Source organism: Manis javanica, chromosome 3 (genome assembly GCF_040802235.1).
Source record: "Manis javanica isolate MJ-LG chromosome 3, MJ_LKY, whole genome shotgun sequence".
Taxonomy (NCBI): domain Eukaryota; kingdom Metazoa; phylum Chordata; class Mammalia; order Pholidota; family Manidae; genus Manis; species Manis javanica.
Genome location: NC_133158.1, coordinates 99,687,749 through 99,711,310, shown reverse-complemented (window position 1 = coordinate 99,711,310; position 23,562 = coordinate 99,687,749). Strand labels below are relative to the sequence as shown.

The 23,562-nt window shown below is 33.0% G+C and overlaps 1 protein-coding gene across 10 annotated transcripts in view; it reads right to left on the bottom strand.

Moving 5' to 3' along the window:
• Positions 1 to 23,562, bottom strand: part of USP25 (ubiquitin specific peptidase 25) — a 149,298-nt gene that overhangs the window by 75,141 nt on the left and 50,595 nt on the right. For 9 of the 10 annotated variants that reach the window (XM_037012640.2, XM_037012641.2, XM_073231834.1 and 6 more), the window contains 3 exons: positions 17,247 to 17,409; positions 9,866 to 9,952; positions 2,740 to 2,877 (listed from right to left, as the gene is read on the bottom strand). In XM_037012640.2, the coding sequence (XP_036868535.2) occupies positions 2,740 to 2,877; positions 9,866 to 9,952; positions 17,247 to 17,409 (388 nt within the window). The remainder of the gene's footprint in view (positions 1 to 2,739; positions 2,878 to 9,865; positions 9,953 to 17,246; positions 17,410 to 23,562) is intronic. The other variant, XM_073231835.1, reaches the window with a different exon arrangement.

Sequence of the window (23,562 nt, the reverse complement as noted above, 5' to 3'; positions counted from 1 at the left end):
CCACCGCTGAATCCCTGTCCTTACTACAGAGACAAGTTACATCTCTAGCCCAAGTAACCTTTCAAAACCAGCAGGCCCTAGATCTTCTAACTGCCAGAAAGGGAGGGACTTGCCTCTTCTTTAAAGAAGAATGTTATTATGTCAATGAGTCAGGACTAGAAGAATATGTACATAGACTGGCCAATCTTGCAGAAAGTCTAAAAAGGTTCCCCGCAAAGACTAGCACAACAGGACTCTTCCAGTCCTCTCTCCTCACTTGGCTCCTGCCTATCCTTGGTCCTTACTCATGTCTTTCTTTTCTGTACTTTTTTGCCCTGCATAATAAAATTCATTCAAAATCAGATCGGCAAAATTTCTAACCAAACTTTCAACCAGCTCCTCCTTAGGGACTACCAATTGCTGAACAATGTGGATGAGACGAGTGCTGAAATTCTTTGAAGTGCTACGGGAAGATAGCTGGCTCCTTCCAGACATCCAACACACCAGTGATTGGTTAGAGGGACTGTTCGATCTCTGGATCCAGGGAACATTTCTTGAATTCTCTGAAGAGATCTTCACCTTTGGAGCCTGGATGTATGCCATGATGAAACTGACAAACCCTACCTTGTTCAAACATAACTACTCCCTTTTGCGCCCCCCCTTAGATTAAGACATAACCCCCCCTTTCAGCAGGAGGTAGCCAGAGAAAACAATGACCCCTCCCCCATACAAAATCAAAAAGGGAGGAAAGTTAGTCAGAATGGTACCCAATCCCCACACTCTTCGACCTCATATGGCGACCGTTAAGTTTCAGTTTCCCGGAATTAAGTTCAGCTTCCTATTCATGACAACCGAACACACTGTGACGCAGACCAGTAAAGTCCCGCCAGCTAACCTCAATGAATCCATAGCCAATTAGCTGGTGCCAAGTGCTTTAATAGGGTATATAAACCAAAGCTCCCTAGCCAGCATGGCTACTCTCTCTCTCTCTCCCGGGCAGCCACCTCGTCACTGCTAAATAAATCTCTTGGTTGGATATCTGCTTCTTGGTGTGGTTGTCTCTTCCTTTAAGGAATTCGGCAGTCCTTTTACACAAGACTACTGCCTATTTCAAGACATATTAGGAAGAATATAAAATGTAAGTATAAGTTCATTTTTTTTTAAAGTAGTATTTATTTCATTTATGGATTTATTTCACTCTGTCACTAATATGTAATTCAGATTTAAGTGTCTGGGACCAGAAGAGAATCAAACCTTTATCAACCTAAATTAATGTGCAACCTCTTTAAGAGACCACTAAGAGGAAAAGAATCAACAAATGGGAAAACTAGTCTACACTACTAGCCCAAAGTAGAGGCATTCACATTGTGGAACTCTGGAGTATATAACATTGTAACAGCTTTAAACATAACAAGGGAACAGCTGTCTCCTTATCCATTCTCACAAAACTGAAGTCTACCTATGTATGTACAAGGCTCCTAATGAGATCTGTGTTGCTTCAGTTCTAAATATGAAAAGATACATGAATATCTCTACTCTGTAGAAAGTTTCAACTCCAAAGAGAGCATCCAAGAAAAAGACAAAAAAGCAATTCCAGAAGACAACACACTTTTCAAGAAGTGATTTTTGAAATTTAATTGTATATACAAAATCACTAGAAAACATAGTGCACTAAATAAGGAAATAATGCTACAAAAATTAAAAGTATACTTAGAACCAGAAAGAGTATCCTAAAATGGAAGTCTGGGATCATTCATAGGAATATCATTTCTTGGCTTAACACAAGTATTATTATTAAGACAAGTATTAGTATTACAAGTGTTATTATTATTAAAAGTAAGACAATAAACCTACCAGGCACTGGAACATTGTTACAATTTTTTTAAAAAACTGGAAACAAGAAACAAAAGCAAATCCTGATGTGAGCAACTTCTTTGTTCATTCACCTTTGCTATAAAAGGTGAATTTAAAAATAAATAAATAAAATAACAACACAGGGAAAGCAGTGGCAGATGAGCCATAATTCAGAACCCTCCTTCAAATACCTACTCTCCACATTCACAAAACAAAGACACAACCCAGAACTACAAGAACTACATTGCAAGTGCTATGGCTCTGGGTATCCTTCTGGAAACAATGTTTCATCTTTTGTCAATTACTTCTTCACTGCCATCTGTTCCACACTGTTACATTGTTCTCTGCTACTTTCTTTGCTTGTCTTGTTTTCCTTCTTTAATGTCTCTAACTTGTCAAATTATATGTGAAAATGTTGGTTTGTTGAAAGACATTTTCTATTTCATAGGGAAATTCTCAGTATTCTTTCTTAAGTAATGGATAAAAAGCCACCAAATAGCACTAAATAAAGATTAGAAAATAAAGGCAACAATAACAAAGTTAATGTAGTTCAGAAACCTTTTCTGAGTAATTATGGAAAACTACTGCCTGCCAACAAAACAAGCCCATGGCAATCATGAACACTACACACTTGTGAATACACTTGACATTATCTGTTGTTTTCACTTATCAATTTAAATCATTATACAGCTTCATTTATCCTACTACATTCAAGATCATTTTTACTTTTTTTTCTTAATTTAAAAGTATATCTTCCAAATGATGCTTTAAATGACTCCAGCTTATTTTTAGTAAAGATGAAGAACATCTACAACTGTACAACTGTCATGTATCCTTGAAAAAACTGCTTAAAGAATGATCATATTAGAAATATAACTGGTTAATAAACAAGCACAAAAAAGCTACCTGCTGAGAGTCATTTGATTTGAAAGCATCCTTAAGAATTTCAACTGCTCTTGATGGATCAACATATTTCCTTTTAGTACCAACAAGAAGTGCAAATAGATACCGCAGCTCATGCATAAAAGGCAAATTCCGATGCTCCTATTGGACAAAAAGGAAAAAAATCAGTAAGTGAAGATCAACAAAATCTTTACTGGTAAACAGGTATTCGTTTTAAAATTAACCAAAATTTTTGCTAATATAGGTTAGGAATGAGTACAGCACTCCCTATATAATTAAAGATTGTAGGTGTCATGTAGAAGACTCAAAGAAGGAGTCAGGAATGAAAACAACAGAGGACCTAGGCCAAGCTCATAATTTCAGCATAAATGCCACATATTCATGGCAAATCATGGCATTACCCAGCCAAGAATATCATCCTCATTCAAGTGGTTTATTATAATCCTTTCCATTCAGCAAAGCCCAGCTGCTGCTGAGAACAGAAATAACAGCAGGCAACATTCAGTATTACCTATGTGCCAAGCACTATTTGAATACTTTACCTCAATAAATGCATTTAAACAAACTAATCCCTCTTCCATGAAGCCTTCCAAGACCTACCTCCCCAGCCCCCCAAGTAACCGATACCTTCAAATTCTACACCTACTGAAATGAATGTCTTTCACTAAGCAATAAATCACCAGCTGCCACTGCTGTGTGATGATCCTAATTACCACATTAACTTATCATCTTCCCAGTGTTCCAAATCTTAACTTCTGTGTCTCAATAAGACGGTTAAGCTTCTCAAGACAGGAACTTCCAGTATCTCTTCCACAATGTTTCGTTACACATAGCAGACGTTCAATTTCTTACTAAACCAAACCCTCCAACAAGAACAAAAACAACCCACTACCATCAACCACAAACAATTTGTTTTAAAATAAGAGGGAGACTAAAAGAATGTAATTCATATAACTTAGCAAAATACTTCATAGCAACAAATTGGACAAGCAGTTCTTACTAAAGTTAATGCTTGCAATAACAATTTTAACAAATAAAGTCTATATATACTATTTAAACATTAGAAACTTTTTCCAAGTTTGCAGTTACCTTCTCAACATTATAAAATTGCAGGGGTGTGTGTATAAACATGTACACAGCTGCTATCCAAAATAATATTATCATTACAGAAACAGTTGCTTCCAGAAGGCATTAAGAAAGGAATCCTAAGAACTAGGTGCAAGGAAATAAAATTGATTGCAAACACTTATCATTTGATCCAAAACTGTATGTCATTACAGCAATCCCGAAGTGCACTGTCTGACATAAAAACGCTGAGTTATAAAACATGGACTTTATTAAAGTGTAATAAATTCCATCACCACTGATAAAGGTTTTAAACAAAAAGGTTTTAAATGATACAGAAAATTAACCCATGATCTTCCCGTGGTACTTCATATTTCCCCAAAACTGCCTATTTAAATAAGTTTTAAAGGTATAAAACTAAGAATTTTATTCCAAAAAATAATTTCCAGGAATATCCTTAATTTTCTGAGATCAATTTCTTCCCTTGTTACACCTAAATCAATGCAGTTTTTTTAGACATTCCTTTCCAAGTAACAAGAATGAAGTAAATTAAGTGAAATACTCCTGAGAGGCATATCTGAAAAGTAGAATATTATAATGAAATATTTTTGCTCTCAGCCAATTCCCCTGCCTAGAAAATCTTTTTGAATTTCAAAAGGCAAAATTGTAAACGATGTTAAAAGCAGCCACTGCATTTGGCTAAATTATGAAAATATTGCCACATATACAGAAATTACTCAAACATCATTCTTAATCTTTTAAAACAGATTTACCAGTCTACAACTGATGTACAATATACTGTATATTATAAAGTGCACAATTTTATGAGCTTCAGAGATGTATACATCCATGAAAGCATCACTACAATCAAGGTAACATAACTATCCATCACCTGCAAATGTTTCTTCAACTCCTACTCCTTCCCTAATCATCCGCACACGACCATAATAACTTTGTTTTCTATAAATTTATGTAAGACCCTACACTATGTACCCATTTTAGTCTTGTTGCAACAGGCATAATTAGAGCTTCATCCATATAATTTGTGTGCATTAGTAACTCATTCCATTTTACTGCTCATGGTATTCCATTACATGGATACACCAAACTTATTTATCCATTAACTTGTTCCATCTGTTGTGGATATTACTGTACACATGGATGTAGTTTTTCTTTTTCAAGTTAGAATAGTTAGATTGCAAGGTAGATGTTTCTAAGAAATTCACCAGATTGTTTTCCAAAGGCATTATACTAATTTACATTACCAATGGTGGTGTAATGAGAGTTCTAGGTCTACATTCTACAACACTTCGATATAGATTGTATGTATGATGAGGCACCTCTAGTTTTAATCTGCATTTTCCTAATGACTAATGTGTTAAGCATCTTTTCACATAGATATTTATGACCTACATATCTTCTTTGGAAAGTATGTGTTCAAATATTTTCCCCAATACAGAAACGCTTTTCTCAATAATTTTTAGAGTTTTTAGGTCCATAATCCATCACAAGTTTTGTTTCACATATAGTGTCCTATAAGGACTAAGTGTTTTATTGCTGTCTATAACACCATTAGATTTTCCTTTGCCCATTGAATTGTTCTGACAACTCTGATTAAATCAATTAACCTTATTTATGTGGATCTATTTCTAGACTCTATTCCATTCCATTGATCTATATGGCTCTCTTTTAGCCAATAACAAAGTGTCTTGATCATTGTAGTCTGATAATTAATCCAACATTATATTTCGTTCTAAAATTGCTATGGCTATTCAACATCTTTTGATTTTCCATACAAATTTTAGAATCAGTTTGTCAATTCCTATGAAAATCCTTGCTGGAATTATGACTGGAATTGCACTGAATCTATAGATTAAAACGGGACAACAGATATCTTAACACTGAATTCCCTGATTGATGAACATGGTATAACTTTATTTCTTCAGTTTCTTAGCAGTATTTTGCAGTTTTACATATGTATCTTTTGTCCACTTTACCCCTAATGTTCCATGTTTTATGCTATTGTATATAACCACTTTTTCATTTAAATTTCCAATGTGTGTTGCTAGCATAGAAACCCAATTGATTTTTGTATGTTTGCCTCGTATCATGTAGCCTTCCTGAAACATTTCTTGGTTCTAGCATCTTTTTGTTTTTGTTATTGTAGAGTACTTAGGATTTTCTACATAAGACAGTCGAGTCCTATACACAAAAAGACAGTTATATTTCTTCCTTTCCATCTGCATACTTATTTCTTTTTCTTGCTTTATAGCACTGGTTAAGAACTTTAATGTATAACAGAAGTGATGAGGGATGATGTGCTTGCTTGTTCCTGATCTATATTAGTTGTAGATTTTTCATAAATAAGCTTTACCCGAATAAGAAAGTTGCCTTCTATCCCGAGTTTCTGAGATTTTGCCACAAATAGATGTTAGCTTTCGTCAAATCCTTTTTCTTCCTCTACTTAGATTATACGGATTTTCTTATTTAGCCTGTTAATATGGTGAATCACACTGATTTTTGAACATTAAACCAATCTTGCAGTCCTTGATAAACCCCACTTGCCCATAAGATATTCTCCTTTATATGTATATTATAGGATTCAGTTTGCCAAACAATCTGCTACAATGTTTTCCTCAAAGTCATGAGGAATATCGGTCTGTAGTTTTCTTGAAGTATCTATTTCTACCTTTGTTTTCAAGGTAATGCTGGGCTCATACAATGAATTGGGAAGTTTTACCTCTTCTTCAATTTTCTGGAAAAACATGAAGAGAATTGGTATTATTTCTTCCTTAAATGTTTGGTGTAATTGACCAGGAAAGTATTTTGCTAATGAATTTTTTGGTGGGTAGATTCTTAAAAAATAATTTGATTTGTTGAATACAATACAGGGATAATCAGGTTATCTATTTTTTTATCAGTTAGCTTTGATAGTTTGTGGCTTTCAAGCAATTTCTTTATGATATTCTACTATTCTTTTTTATTGTCTATAGAATATATATATGATGTCCCCCTCCTTTCATTCTTTATATTGATAATTTGTTTCTTCCCTGTTTTTCCTTGCTCAATCTACCTAGAAGTTCATCTATTTTACTAATCTTCTTAAGCAGCTTTTGGTTCCATTATTGTTTATTGTTTTGCTGATTTATACTACATTGATTTATGCTCTTTTATTTCTTTCTTCTACTTTAAAATTAATGTGTTTTTCCCTCAATTCCTTGATGTGCAGGCTGATGTTATTAAGTTCCAACCATCCATAATTTCTAACAGAATATTTAATTTATGTATTTTCCACCACCCATTTTAGCTACAGTCCTCTAATTTTGTTACGTTTTAATATTTATTCGGTTCAGGATATTCTAAATTTCCCTTTTGACTTTTTGTCTGTCCCGTGGGTTATTTAGAGGTGTATTATTAATTTCCAAATATCCATAGGATTTTCTAGATGTCTTTCAGTTATTGATTTTTAATTTAATTCCACTATAGTCAGAAAACATAGTTTGCATGCTTTGAATCCTTGAAAATTTATTGACACTTGTAAATAAAGACTCCATTATTTCATCATGACTAAAGACAAAAATTAGAGAATGCCTCTTTTATTTATAAAACTGAAAATTTCTTTAGGAATTTGCCCAGTAATTGCCCAGTAATTGTATTCAACTAAACACATTCCCTTCTCATATGATTCTCACCTCTGAGTAGTGGAAAGTGGGGAAATAATATTTATTTGGAAATATATACCTAATCACATCTTTAATAAATATAACCTTATAATTAGGCTTTAGCTATTAGATGGAGATTACCTCTAAACATTATATAAACTTATGCATCTTTATTTTCTCAATATTTAATACATATTTTGCCATTAATTTGTGACTTTTTAAACCAAAAGAGAATATGTGTGGGAGTAGGGAGGGGTGAGATAGTTACAATGGGAATCTATGTTTCCATTTCTAATAACCTCACAATTCTCCTAGAAATTAAAATTAAAAACAGTATAAATAAATATGGATGCATAAAATTAGTTTCAACTTCTAAGCAATAACCACATTAACCTAAAATGAAAAATGATTTCAAAGACTCCATCTCCTCTCAATGTCTGTAATAGTTGTAACAATCTTTAATTGCTAATAAAAGATATCCTGCTTAATGACTGCAAATGATATTTCTGTGATTTGATCAAAGTGATCCCCAAGAGTATTCTGTATCTTAACATACTAGTTTTCAAGCTCAGTATAATAATAAACATTATATGAAGTAGACATAAATTCATTATTAAATCAATTAATGTGACAAAAGTCACACTGGCACCTTTTTAAAACTCTGTCTTTTATCAACTTCAATTGAATGTAGCACCAATCAGTAGCTGATAACTACTTGTAAATCCCACGTTTGCTTCAAAGATACCAAAATATAGTATGTATTGTTGTCACCATATCAAATTAAAGAATAACCTCATTTGTGGAAGTCTTTTATAAAGCTGCACAATATTCTTCTAATTGATTGTCTTTTTCAGAATGGAATAAGAGATTCTTTTATTTCCTTAGCTTAGGTTACCTGGACATGCTGACCCTTTATGAGATATAAAATACTCTAGAAAGATGCTGAAGATTCGATTTATATTATTTCTCTAGTATTCAGCCAAACATTCTCATATCCCAAAGTAGCTCTGATACATAAGCATGAATATCAAGTTTTTTTTTTAACTATAAAACTAACTTGGTGTTAGTCAACAATTAAAAACAGAAATTATAACTCCATAAAGCACAGAAATCCAACAACACAAAAGAGAAAGTCAAGATACATTTGAATACCTAGTAAGAATAATTCTAAATGATGTCACATAAATTATAATTATAGTTCAACTGAGATTTCAGAAGAGAGAACTATGTTAACAAATTGCAATCAAGGAAGGCAACAGACCAGTAAGTTTGATGTAAAAACTATAATGATTGAAGGAGTCTTGCTTAATTTCTCTGGAAGTATGTGGAGTTGTCAGGTGATCTTTATGACCTTCTGAAAATGGCTTGTTTTTCAGCCTGGCACTTTATAGCCTAAAGATTACAGCCTAAAAAGTAGATTATAAATCAAGTTATATTCTTATTAGCCTGAATTATAAATGTTTCATATGTTTGCAGATAAAGTAGCTTTTGAAAAATTTTAAACTAAAAGGAAAAGATAATTTAATGTATCATTACTACTAACAATAGGTCACACAAAGTTAAACACATTACTGAAACCTAAAACTTTAACTTGTCCTTAAAACAAGTCCTCTTTAGGGCTACAATTTCTTTATGACAAGATCACTAAAGTCCTACACTCAAGTATATCATCTGCATAATTTTTTTTCCCATTAAATGTGAATGGCTGCATGAAAACCAGTCCTAGCTTTGTGAATTCCTTACTATGTACCAGGAATTTCGAATCCCGTTATGTGCTTTACCTCATTTAATCCTCACTGTAACTCTATAAAACAATTGCTATTGTTTTATAATATTATATACTATATATAATTATATAATATTACTTAACACTTTTTAGATAAGGAAACTGAGCAGAGACCATATTTACAACCCAGGCAACATGGCCCTAATGTCTGAGTTCTCTGTCACACTATGTTGCCTAACAATATTAAATTACAAAAATAGAAGTTACAGATTTGCACTGCAAAGACAGCTAGTGCAAAAACAATCTTTGAAAAGGGTCGTCTAAAATAATTGAATAAATTTTTGATTTCCACAGTTTTTCAGCAGACAGTTGAGGAAAGAACTTGAATTGTAAACTTTAACCTATAAAGTTCTCTGAAAGTTGACAGTCCAAAGAAAAGAAAAAAGCAATTACTAAAGTGCCATGAAAAGTTGACATCTTACTGACACAGGGGATGAAAAATTTACATTTACAATATATTGATGAAGAACAGGAAGGACTGCAGTAACTGAGATTAATGGTTGACCTTCAAATTTAATAGTTTTAAGTTTGATGAGGTATGTGCCCCAAAAGCAAGCACAGATAAAAACATATGAAGCCCATATATACACTGCTTAAAAATCTTTCATAATTTTACCTTTTGGTTTCGGGGTAAATCTTGAGCATTTGATGGAGGCTTATAATTCAGAACTAATCTTCTAAATTCCAAAAGATTGAATAATGACTGAAAAAGAACAACAATGTAAGACAATGTAACAGAAAGTTCTATTAACAAAACTACAAAAATGACTCATCTCAGAGATTTATTTTTGATGACTCCTTATACATAGAATTCTTGCCACTAGCACAAGAAGGACTTTTTTTTCCCTGAAAAAAAGTAAAATTTCTTATATGTAAACATTCTATTCTTGATCACTAACAATATTTTTCTACTGCAAAGCAGAAAATTATACATTTACAACAGAAAAAACATAATATATATTAGGTTATTAAAAGCTTTCTTTCTTTATATTAATATATGCCTAACAAGCAGTTTTCTCAAAATAAAAGGTACACTAATGGAAAGTCTAGGAATTTTTGACATGTTATATTCACTATGAGTTATTTATAAGTATCAATTCTATAAAAATATAGTACAAATAAATCTATGGGCCAAATGCTAGGTGACAGAGACACAAAGAAATTACATATTATCACTATGCTTAAGGAAACTCACTGCCTAGAAAGAAGAAAGATATTTAATTATAACAATAGAAATATGACTCCAAGAAACAGTATTATTGATCATGCAGAATTTAGTAACAGCACATGAAAGATGCCCACTTAAAGACTTCTTGGAGCTGTTTTTTAAAATTACAGCTCATCACAAGTTAATGTCATCATAAACATTTGTTTAAAAAAAAAGGAATAAAATACAATGGAAAATATAAGAACACATCATACACACTAAATTAACCAGAGCATTATCTGAAAAATTTTCATTGTAGATACTTTACATACAAATGAATGTGTAAAGTGTTTTGCAATGTAAATATACTCCTTTCATGAGTTACAGTTTAAAAAGCTTGAAAATCACTGTACAGGAGGCAATTATGTATTAAATCTTAGTAAAGTAAATAATAACTTATCTTAATATAGATTAACCAACGTAATAAAAGATAAAGGTGGCACCACAAGTCAATGAGAAACCAAGGTTTTGTTTAGTAGTTGGGTGTTGAGAAAACTGGCCCACTACAAATAAAGAAAAAGAGTCAGATATAAATATATATAAATGTGGATTAAAGACCTAAATAGGAAAAGTAAAACCACAAAGCTGGTAATCGAAACTGTGGGAAAATATTTTGGTTATCTTATGATCTGGAGATATTTTTTAATTAAACAAAATGAACATGTGAGATAATTCACTTATTCAACCATTTAACACATATTTATGGATCACCTACTACATGCCAGACATAAGGAGGGCAGGCAGCAAAGAATAGAATATATTAAGTCTCTGCCCTTTTGGAGATTACAACCTTGTATTGCAGTTGTAGTGCATGCAACAATAATATGAACTACAAATCAGAAAGAAAGTGAATACACTAATACTAAACCAAGATCAGAACCTTAGGGGCGAAGCACTTAAAAGCAAAGGAAAAAGAGCTATGACAGAGAAAAAACAAAAATAGTAAGGAAAGTAAATAGTATTAGATTTCAGAGGAAAAGGGAATAGAGAAAGCAAGGCATTCAAACATAATGGTATCAGTTTAAAAAAGTACCTATGTTAGAAGCCTCTCAACAAAGGTATAAAGTATCGCAGAAGACTCTTAAGTACTCTGGCAAATTTCAAAGACAAGAAATACAGATCTTCCTTAATTTATGATGGATGGGGTTATGTTTTAATAAGCCTATTTTAATTGAAAATATTGTAACTAAAAAATGCATAAAATACATCTAACCACACCAAACATCAGAATTTAGTCTAGCCTATCTGTGCTCAGAACACTTACAATAACCAACATTTGGGCAAAATCATTTTAACACAAAGCCTATTTTATAATAAAGTGTTGAATATCTCTTGTAATTGACTGAAAACTGTACTGAAAGTGAAAAACAGAATAGTTGTAAGAGTATTGGTTGTTTACCTTCGTGATCACATAGCTTACCAGGAGCATATCACAAGAGAGTACCGTACCAACCACTGGTCCAGGAAAAGATCAAAATTCAAAATTACAAGCCAATATCTACTGAAAGTGAATTTCTTCTGCACCACTGTAAAGTTGAAAAATTCTAAGTGGAGGCATCATAAATTGAGGACCATCTGCACTCTTAAAGGCTGCCACATTCCAATAAGGTAAGGGCAGGAAAATAACTTGGATTTGGCAACTGGGAAATCAGCAGATGGTACGAGAAGAATAGCAGCAATGAGTACTGAAGAAATGAGATATAAGTAAAGGGGACAAAGTATGGACTATTCTTACAAGGAACTTAAATACAAAAGAGAATACTGACAAATTAAGATACTCCCAATCCCATTTCTATGCTCTGAGCTCCCAAATGGAGACATTTTCCTTCTTCCTGAATACCCATTAGAATTTCCCCTGGGGAGGATCTACTGTGGTGAATTATTTCAGTTTCTGCTAGACTGGAAATTGTTTTTTCTTCATTTTTGCTAGTTACAGAATTCTAGATGGTATTTTTTTCCAACACTTCAAAGATAGCATTTCTGGTGATAAGTCAGCTGTTAGCATTATTTTTGCTCTTTATTAAAGTGATACATCTTTTCCATCTGGCTACTTTTAGTATTTTCTCTGTCTGTGGCTTTCCTGTTTCACTATGATGTGCCTTGGCACAGTATTCTTTATGTTTATATTACTTGTTTCCTATTGCCTCTGGAATCTGTGGCTTTATCTTTCTCATGAAGTTTGGAATGTTCTCATGAAGTTTGGAATGTTCTCATGAAGTTTGGAATGTTCTCCGTCATCTATTCAAATATTACTTCTTCCCTATTCCATTTGAGTCTCCTTCAGGAACCAAAAATATACTATGTTAGTGTGATTCATGATGTCCAAAATATCTCTTATATGCTCTTATCTATATTTTATGGCTTTAGTCTGAAAATGATCTTCAGACCAACTGTCCAGTTGACTAATTCTCTCTTCAGGTGTGTCTAATATGCTATGAACTCATCCATTCATTTCTCAACTTCATTTATTATATTTTTACATTCTAAAATTTCTATTTTTTTATAGTTCTTGGTTTCCTATAAAAAATTCAATCTTGTCTTTAATTCCTTGAGCACACTGATAGTTGTTATGACAAACAATTCAATTTTCAGGTTTCCTTGTAGGTATATTTCCACTGTCCCTTATTTTTTAATTTTTGGACACATATCTTGGGATGACTTATTATGACTGATTTGAATGCTGGACACTGTGTGAAAAACTGGAAAGAACTCAAACTTCTGGATGGTATTATCTTCTAACAGAATTTACATTTGCTTCTGGAGGCAAGATAAGGGCCATTTGCAATCCCAGATCAACTTAATAACAATCAATTCGTAAATGAAGCTGAGATTCAGAAAGTATGAAGCCTAGTCTATTTTCAGTTCTCTGTTAATCCTAGGTTCTAGCCCTTTGGAACCCTAACTGAAAGTGTGATGTGTCCAATAGGGCTCCAAGTCTGTGCAAAACTGCTTAGTTCCCAGCCACCCAGCAGCTACTTCTAGAATTACCTCAAGGATATAATCAGCCCAAAATGTGAAGCTTACTCTCTAAATATCCTGTTCTCTCAATGCTTAGTCTCAAAATTCCTCACTGTTTTAGCATTATATGATGCCTTCAAAAAGTTGCTCTTATTTTGTTGTTGTTTTTGTGGGGGGCCCAGCAAAATATTACAAGGCAAATATTCTAAAAACACAAGAAGCTATTACAAAAAGTAGACTGTGTGACCATTTAACAAATCCCAGAAATTAACTTTCTTAAGTCCCAAACACTCTGTATTCTAAATCAAAATCATAATAATAGTGATCAATGTATTCCTGCAACAGGGTTAAGAAAAGGTAATTGTCACTATTACCTAAATTACGTTTGTGATTGTTGCACACTGAAAATGAGTATCCTTTCATTTAGGCAAAAGTAAACGTGAATTTTGAATACTTGCTAAAATGGAATTTGGCTAAACTCTTGCTAACAACAGAGAACTTTGGGTGATGAGAATTCAAATAATTTGTGGAAAATGAAATGAGTGATGACAAGTGAGCAAAGGAAAATATAAACTGTCGTAATGAAGGATACTGAGAATAAGCAAGATGAAATTATCCTTGGATTTAAAAAAAAAAGAAAAGGGAATGATATCATGTAAGTTTCAAGGCATGATTAAAAGATTAAAGTCTGTATACAGAACAATTAAATCCCTATGTGCTTCCTAGACCCAGGAAAGTCAGACAACAAAAAACTCCTCCTAGGAAGTGTAAAATAGTTTTTAGATATAATTTTACTTAACTGACTCAGTAAGGAGAGTAGATAAGATTAAGGGCTGCAAATAGGAGGATTAAGTAAAAACCTGCAAACTGACCTCTATTGGACCCTCTTTTCCAATCCCTTTTCACTACACTTGCTTTTAGAAAGCCAGCAACCCTATTTATAACATAAAGGGTCAGAATCCAATATTTGAGGATTTGAGGCAGAGGAATCTTCTGTTGTAAAGAACTCCAAAAAATTTTTTTAATGAGCTAGGATGCTTTAGCATATAAAACATTATTGATAAGATCATGATAGAGATGTCAAAGCATTTGGAAAATTTTAAAAACAAACATGTTGAAAATAGAAAAAGCTGACAATTGACAATTCCAGGAAAACAAAAGGATTATAGAGGGATAGTCCTAGTATCTAGTCCCAAACTAGAGAGAGAAGAGAATATATACCTCTAAATAACTACCTTATTCACTGGTACTCTAGTGGAGCAAGCAATTCCAATTAGTACTTCTACATATAAATTCTAAGTACAGGATTAAAATAGTCCTGACTAGATAAGGGATGATGCTCTATCTAAGAAAGTTAGGCTGATATTGCTAGCAAACAAAAGATATTTAAGCTATTCTTTGTATTTCTTCACTTTGCTTATAGTCTCTTTCTGATAGTTTCTCTTTTGTCCCAAAATACTGGTCCTAAAAGAACAAGTGTAACAGAGTGGTACCTACAGTAGCTTACCGCTGCTAACTACTCTGAAGTTAGAGATTTATAATCCTAATAAGCATCTATAATTGGTAGGTATACTTACAAGGAAAATAATTTTTTTCATGTTGTTTCATGCCAGTACTGCCACCTAAGTAAATTCCATCCTTGAGAAAATTTGTAATTGAAACTTTACAGTACATTTACATCACTGTTTGAAAGAGTTCCAGCTTGCCTTGGAAAATATAGTAAGAAACCTCCAATACTAATACATATTTTCTGCCCAACTTTTCTTTACTAAGTGAAACGTTCCATTTATGTTTTATCTCAAATTAATCTGCAGTATTAAGCAATAATGTCAGAAAATGAAAAGAGATGACAAGTATTTAAAATAGACTTTAAAATTACAAAAAAAATGAAACAAAGTGATCTTTTAACAAATTTTTCTTCCCACCCACAATTCCAAAAATATGAAACTTAAAATATTTTTCCACACACTCAAAAGTCATTTATCTTAATACTTCACTATTACCCAAATTTTTCAAGGTTAGAGGTTACTTCTCTAGGTGTCTAGATTTCTCCAAAAGAAAAAAAAAAATCAAAAGTACCCTATATTTGTCTGTAACAGGAGTGTGGTAGAGCTATGCTACCACTTAAGCAGCCACTCATCTTAATATAGAACTTAAAAATTAGTAAAAATTCCCTCAAATTTTAAAAAGGACAAGCAATTTCTTTCAGCCCATTCCCATTCCACTAAAAAAACACCAAAAATTTTAAAATAAACCAAAAGTTAAGGTCAGCAAACACCGCTTAGGGAAGAAGCAGATGAATAATTGTTCCAAATCTGAACTAACATACTGAGAGAAGTTTATCCTATGAAATAGAAAATGGTCATCCCCTATCTATTAGTATTGATTTAGTTATCATTTCAAATAGGCTATTCTTAAAATATGGTCTGTGGAAAAACAGAACACCTAGTAAATAATGATTATTTGCAAGTATTTTCTTTCCTCTTTTCTAAGAGAAGCCTCTAACCAATGAGCCTCATTTATTGGTCACAATAATGCAGAGATAACATCTACTTATCCAAAACCAGGCAGCAAAGTATATTCATCAACTATCAGATTAAAGCCTTATAAATGTGCTTCCTACTTTAAAAATGTCTAAACTATGAAATTTAGATTGGACAATAAAATGTACAAACTCTTACTAATAGTGCAGGTAAAGCAAGATAGCCTTACTGAGAAAGTCTAAGATACTCAAACAGAGCAGATATCTTAGATATTGTTGGCACGTATGTGAATAAATAATGCATAATCAAGGCTAGGAACAAAGGTATTATTACAGATTTATGTTAATCCAGGTATTTCTTAACATTTTAATAATCTAGAAAATACCTAACAGCATATTATTACAAACTAGTATACACCATATATTAAAGAGTGAGGCATAAATTCAGAAAAAGAAGGGAAATAAAATTGTATGGTAGTATGCACCAGAAGCAAAAAAGTGGTAAAGAATTGAAAATTATAATGTTGAAGTAGAAAAGTTAAAATTACAGATTAATCGCCTATAGAAAACAATTAACAACCTTATAGAAAATGAACTAAATAAGCAGTTAGTTGCTTTAATATCATATGAAAGTTCAGGCTGTCATACATACAGGTTTGGAAAACTATAAAATAAAGAAATAAAAGGAAAACTAGTCCAAATTGAGAAGAGGATGGATATCCATGTATACAAATATTTTTCACTTTTAAGAATAAGGGGATCAAAGAAGCATTTCACTAAAGGGCTTTTTAAGTTAGGAAGAAAATGTGTTATCCTTGATTTACCAATATTTATTCTTTAAACCATTCTCACATGTGCATTGAGAGTAACTTGTCAATATATACTCTCCACAAATTAAATGCCTCTTTGTATTAATAATACTATTTAAATGACTATAATTCTATGAATAACATTTTTCACTACATACAAGTAAATCTGATCTGATTTACAGCCACACACAAAAAAATAGTTTTGGTTTTACATCTTTGGTACATCCTTCCCGAAATTTGCTGGGAAATACATACAAAAATATTTTCTTTCACTCTGACAGTACTCCCTAACAGTGGGCAGGGAGGAGAAATTAATTCCAAATAAGCAGAAGGCAGTTAGTACTCTATTGTTAAAGCTCCAGACTGAAAATGAGGAATATAGTGGGGTGAAGAGTGTTGCAATTTACCAGCTAGTTCATTAGACAGATGGGCATATTAAAACTGCCTGCATTTATGTTTAAACTGATTAAAAGAAACATAATCGAACTCACGTTCCATTGCTATCATGCCCACCAAATAAGACCTATATAAAGATACTTACCTGAATAACAGCACTAAACCAGCAAGTATTGCCAACATTCTTTAGTCCAACAGGAGCTTTATCCTGCCTTTTTCTGTCATAAGGGTTTCGAGAATCCTTCCAAACTTCTGTTGGCGTCCTCTTCAAACATGCTTTATTTTCTTCTATGCTGGCTTCAAGAACTCTTTAAACAATGGGAAGAAAATGGTGAAAAAATACAGTATCAACTAGTGCTGTACCCTAGAAAATAGCATACCATAAGCTAAAAACTTTAAGCAAGCTCTGGATAATGTATTAGGGGAAGTAGTGGAGGTTAGCTTACTGTTAAGACCACAGCAGTGGCAATGCCAAGAGATCAATAGACATGCCACCATTTTTCCTAAGAAAAAGGAAATTTCAACTGTTAAAAGATAGTGTTATAAAAACTAGTCATCTGTTATATTGTAAATATGTACTTTAATGCAGTGATTACTCAGAAAACTTACCTAGCTGCTATATGCCTGGTACTAAACTTCTAATCTATTGAAACGTAATTTAACATACTTTCCATTTTATAACAATTACTTTAAATCATCAAAACATTAATAACTGAACAAACTGAACTCTTCTTCCCTGACCATTAATTTCTTTTTCTATAAAAAAATGTTAAGGTAAATTATAGGGTTCCTTTCAGTTCTAGAGATCTACGGCTCCATGGCAGCAAACCTGAAAGTTTTCCTAGGGAAATAAATATCTGAATATCAGAATATAAAAAGATTAGCTTCTTCCAAATAAATTCACCTACAGAATATCTTAAATATATCTAAACATGCAAGAGAAATGCTACTTTGCTTACTCATGATTTTTTGCACTTAAGCAATCAACATCATGCTGGAAAACCCTAATTCCTACACTATAAACTAACAAAGCACTTTGCCTCCTCAAGATATGTGTTACTTTCTATACTAAATAAGAATTTTAATTACAGAAACCTCAACAAGAATAAGTTTTTCCAACATTTTGGCTTCCTGAGTAAGTCTCATTCATGCTTCATCCTAAAAGGGATTTTGCCCTATTGGATTAATGTCAAAATAATATAGCTATATACCTTAATTATGGGGAAAAGTAAATTATTTAGTACAAACAACATAATATTAGATATAATGTAGCAGGATTCCAAAGTATCATTACTTAAAATAACTTACATGACTATAGGATAAATATTTATTGGGGGGAATCAATGAAACCATACACTAAAAAACACAGATAGTTTACATATGTGAAAATATAAAGATCAAAGTAAATTCACAAAATCCAATATTAGCAGCAGTACTCTTGGCCCAAAAATCAACCTCTCACATGCAACCCCAACCCCCAGAAGCATTTTCTCTTAAATTATTTACCATTAAAAGGTACCAGGACTCCTTTGAAGGTATTTAGTTAGATGAATTTGAGCAGAAGGAAATCAGAATTTACCTAGAACATCCCCCTATTACCAAGTTTTCAAGAACAAAGGGGAAGATAAAAAGTCAAAGAGCCAACATGAGAGACTTACTACTGCTGAAATCGTACAGTTCAGCACAATATGATTATAATCATCGACAGGAACAAATAGTATTTGTATAAGGTGACTAGCTCATGCTCAAAAGAGAAATGAGAACATAGCACACATATAACAAAAGACTGATGTTTACAAAATATCTATTCTTTAATTGGTGTTTATAAATGGGAGTGTTTTCATTTAAGCATTTAGTTCCTTTCATAATGCAAATACATATTTAGAAGTATAAATAAAAGAACCTTGGTAATTAGAAATGAATGACCTAAAATAAGCAATAAGTTCTGGGGAAAGTAGCAATAATACCACAAACAGGACAGTGCTCATACATAAAAGGTAGAAGAGGCATCCAGCGGGTATGTACAATAAGCACTTAAAAGGAGGATTCTACAGCATGTTCTAAAAGTATGAACTGGTCAAAAGTCTAGAATTATACTCAATCCTGAATCTCCTGAATATTTATCTCCTAGGTGAATAATCCTCTACCATTACATATATTTGAAGTACTAATTGTAATAAATACGTATATGAATTGAACCCTTCTTAGTAATGCCAAAAGACCAGATCACCTATGTCATAATGACCAGACAATGAGTCATTTAGACATCAGTTATGGAAAACTTGAGAATACCTCATTTCCATAAAATACAACCAAGCTGCAAAACTTAAAATCTATTAGTAATAACATTAGTAATAAAATCATGTAGTAATAACAAAATGAGGCAGACTGAGCTTCAAAACCAGAGTGACTAACACTAGGTCTCATGTTTGCAGCAAGTATCAACAACTCAGCCCAAATCTATAATCTAGACTGCTCTGGGATGATATTCTTCTAATTCCAGATTCTGATTAAGGTTAATAAAGCCTAGGAAGTTTACTTTTTTATGTTTTAGCATGGTCAGTTGCCTCACCATCCTCTTCTGCTTGTCTCTCACCAAGAAAATATACCTCTTAATTTGTATGTTTACATGCAAATAATGTAGTGTAAATGCTACATTTATGTACTGAGATAATAGAAGCTTTTTAGTTCCTTTGCCTACTCTCTCCTTGACAGGACTTGAGAGAATATATCGTCTCAACTGTACTCTCTAGGACCAAGCAGCTTGCCTGCACTATAGGTTGTGCCATTCCACAAAGGGAGTTGTAAGGGAAAGTCAAGGATAAAACTGAAGACACCATTCCCCATCATTCCTATATAGCTTTCCTTATAAAAGTAAAATTAGGTACAAACGTAATGTTTGATTAAGATTAAAGAGATACATGCTCATTGCTCCTAAAAGTTACCTGAGATATGAAAACAAAAGAATATCCATTTGCTATAAACTAGATTTATATTTGGTGTATGTATGTATGTATATATATATATATATATATAATTAAATATTCATGTAACTCAATTCAGTCATATGGTGGATATAATCATTCATTAAAACAGAAGTATGGGTTTTAAAGAAATAGGTTTATGATAATATTCCTTAACCACACCATATGGTAGAATTATGGCACTAAAAGTTGGTAGATGAAAGAATGCCAAGACTTTGTGATCTCCTTGATTCAGAGCTTATAAATATTCAGTTTGTATCACAAGGGACTCACAACATGCTTTAATACGTTTTTTCCTACCATCTCCTCCTGGCTCCTGAAGGACTTTATAAACATATTTATCACACTGTACCAAAAATACTTATTAATCAACCAGTTCTATCAGCATATGGAGGGTAGAAACAGAGTTGTTTTATTCCTAGAGCATACATGATAAATACTAAGTGCTAAACAAACATCTGAAACATATGGATGATTAAGAAATTAGATGTTGCTACCTCCTTATTATTTTTTTAACAAAAGCCCAACCTTTAGCCCAAACATTATCTATTTCCAAGCCCTTGTCCCTTTCTATAGGCCAATATTGGCATAATGAATAAACCTCCTATAAGGCCAAGTCCTCCATACAGTTTCCTTCCCTGGCCTCATCAAGGAAAAGACAGTAATGCTACCCAGGCTTTGAAGTACAGAGTATGCAACAGTTACACTCCAGGTATATAAAGGTTGCCAGTAGAACGGGGGGGAAATTAAATCTCAGAGAGCTCTGGAACGGCTTACAAGATGTAGCATGCCAAGAGAGACAACCCCAAAAGACACAAATCAAAACCAATCCCCACTACAACCTGCTTTCTTATCTTCTCAGTGCTGATCATGACCTTGGCATTCAGCAATATAAAAAGATGACAAAGTGTTTCGCTGTATCTTTTCCTTCCACACACTATACTGAACGTTTGAAGCACTTGTAAATGTTCACCTTCCACTTAAATTTTCTTGCACTGATTTTGTTTTGCGGATTTTTGTTTTGCCAGTCTTATTTTGTTCTGTAATGTCATGTAAATTGCATTACAACAGTAATGTTGAAAACACCCCACTTTAGATCATCAAAGTGCATTTGGGGAAGCATCTTACTCAATGAAGAACATGCATTATCAGTTAAGCTGTACAGATCAACAAAATAGGAAAGACAAAAGAAGGGAGGGAGGGAGGAAGGGAGGAATCACCTTATTATTTTCTTAAAAAAAAATCTATTGGTATTTTGATTGGGATCACAGTAAACTCTTTAGTCAATTTAAGAAGAACTGGACCAATTTTATAATGCTCAGTCCTATTGAAATAGAATATATTTCTGATTACTTACATATTCATTAATGTGTCTCAATGATACTTAATTTTCTTATTGGAAATTCTTGATTATTTCTTAATAAATTTATTCCTGGGTTGTAATAGTTTCAAGTTATAAACGGTAGCTTTTTAAATTATACTCTTAATTATATATAGAAATATAATTTTTATATATTGGTTATCAATCAACATAGGTAAATATATACTTTTTTGGTTTGGTAGAAGTACTGTACTAAGCGGTAATTTACTAAAATAAGATACACAAATTTTAAATGTACAGCTCAGTGAAATGTTGTACATGCGACCACTACCCAAACCAATATATAGAAAATTTTCATTATTCTAAAAAACTCTCTCTTACCCTTTTCAAGCCAACAGTGTCCTCTGCATCCCCCAGATAATTACCATTCTGACTTCTGTCACCGTAAATAAGTTTTGTCTGTCCTTAAATAAACATCACATAAATGGAATCATACAGCAGTGACTCCTGAGTCAAGCTTATTTCACTCAACATGGTGTTTAAGGATTCCTCCACATTTGTAAGTACCAGGAAAATGTCTTCCATTATATTGTGTAGTATTCCATTGTGTGACTATACCACCAATGTATACTATTCTGCTTTTATGTATATTTGGTTGTTTAGACGTTTTAGTTATCATTAATATATCAATTAATATCACTTCTCAAGGGCGAGTGGAAATGCTAAATCTAGCATAGTATATGGTCAAATTCATTAGTTAGAAATTCCATTTTCCAAAGTGATTATACCATTATACATTCCTACTTATGATGTATGACAGTTGTAGTTGCTCTGCATACTTGCCAATACTTGATATTATCAATCTTCTTAATTTTAGCCATTTTAATAGAGACATAGTGGTGCCTGTTCTCTAACAATTCATCAAGTTATCACCACCCGCATCATTCTTATTGCTGCAGTCTATCATCATACTCAACATGGCAACATGTCCACAATCATAAATTAAGGGATACAAATTATCACTGTCAGTGATGCCTCACTATTGTTGACTTTCAAGTAACAGAGCTGCTGTTCCAGTCTCATTAGCCAACTCTGGCCACACTCCTGTGGCTTGACACACATTTTTATCATGTCCAAACCACTTGTAATCCCACGGTGGTGCACTGTTTATTATAAAAGTCACTCATAAACAAAACGAGAGTCAAAGCATTAGACGTACCTTCTATACCCCTACCATCCAGGGGCAGCTGGTGTTGCTGAGTCTTAAAATAACCCCACAAATTAACTTTAAAAGAGTTCTAATTACCTCTCCCACATAGTCCTGTTCCACACACCTTCTTAAGGCAGATTGCCCTCATAGATGCTTCCTAGGTAATTATCAGGATGAATGGGTAAGAGATGTAGAGATCTATTTTAAAAATTCTAACTCCTGCTATAACCATTCCTGGACATGATGCCTTTTTCTTTCCCCCGATGGCAACTTGAGATCGTCCTGGTTGGTAAACACCGAGGCTGATGCCCACACTTATTTGCAAGTGAAGCACCTGGATTTCCTTGTTGGCCTGAATGGTCTTAAGAGTGCAAAGATAATGATTACTTGGTTGACTGCAGTTCTCACCCAGTTCCTCTACAGTGACCATGTAGGCCAAAGAGGAAAACACAAGGGATACTTGTAAATTTTATAAAACTACCTTTGTCCCTCTTGTACCAGCCCTTCTGGATAAAAGGTTGGGTCAAGTAGGAAACTATTGGAAACAAAGGTGAAATTACAACTACAATAATGGTACACATTGGTTTTTGTAGCAGTGGAGGGAATACAACCACCCCACATGTGGGGGTGTTAGGTATGGGAGATAGGAGGGGTATTAATAATCTTTGCCTTTCAGAACTTCCCTTCAAACCTTAATCACAAAGAAAAATGACCTGGTGAGATTACCCCACACTGTTTCAATTAGTATAGAATTCTGGCACTTATTTTCTTTCCATTCACTGAAAATCATTTTATTATCTGTATGTACTTTAATGCTGTGTCAAATTGTGACTTTGTCACTTTCACTGTCACTATTTTTAAGATAATTCCACCTTCTTCCTCTGAATACTTTTTAAGATTTTTCTCAGTCCTAGTGTTCTGGAGTATCACTATAATGAATCTAGGT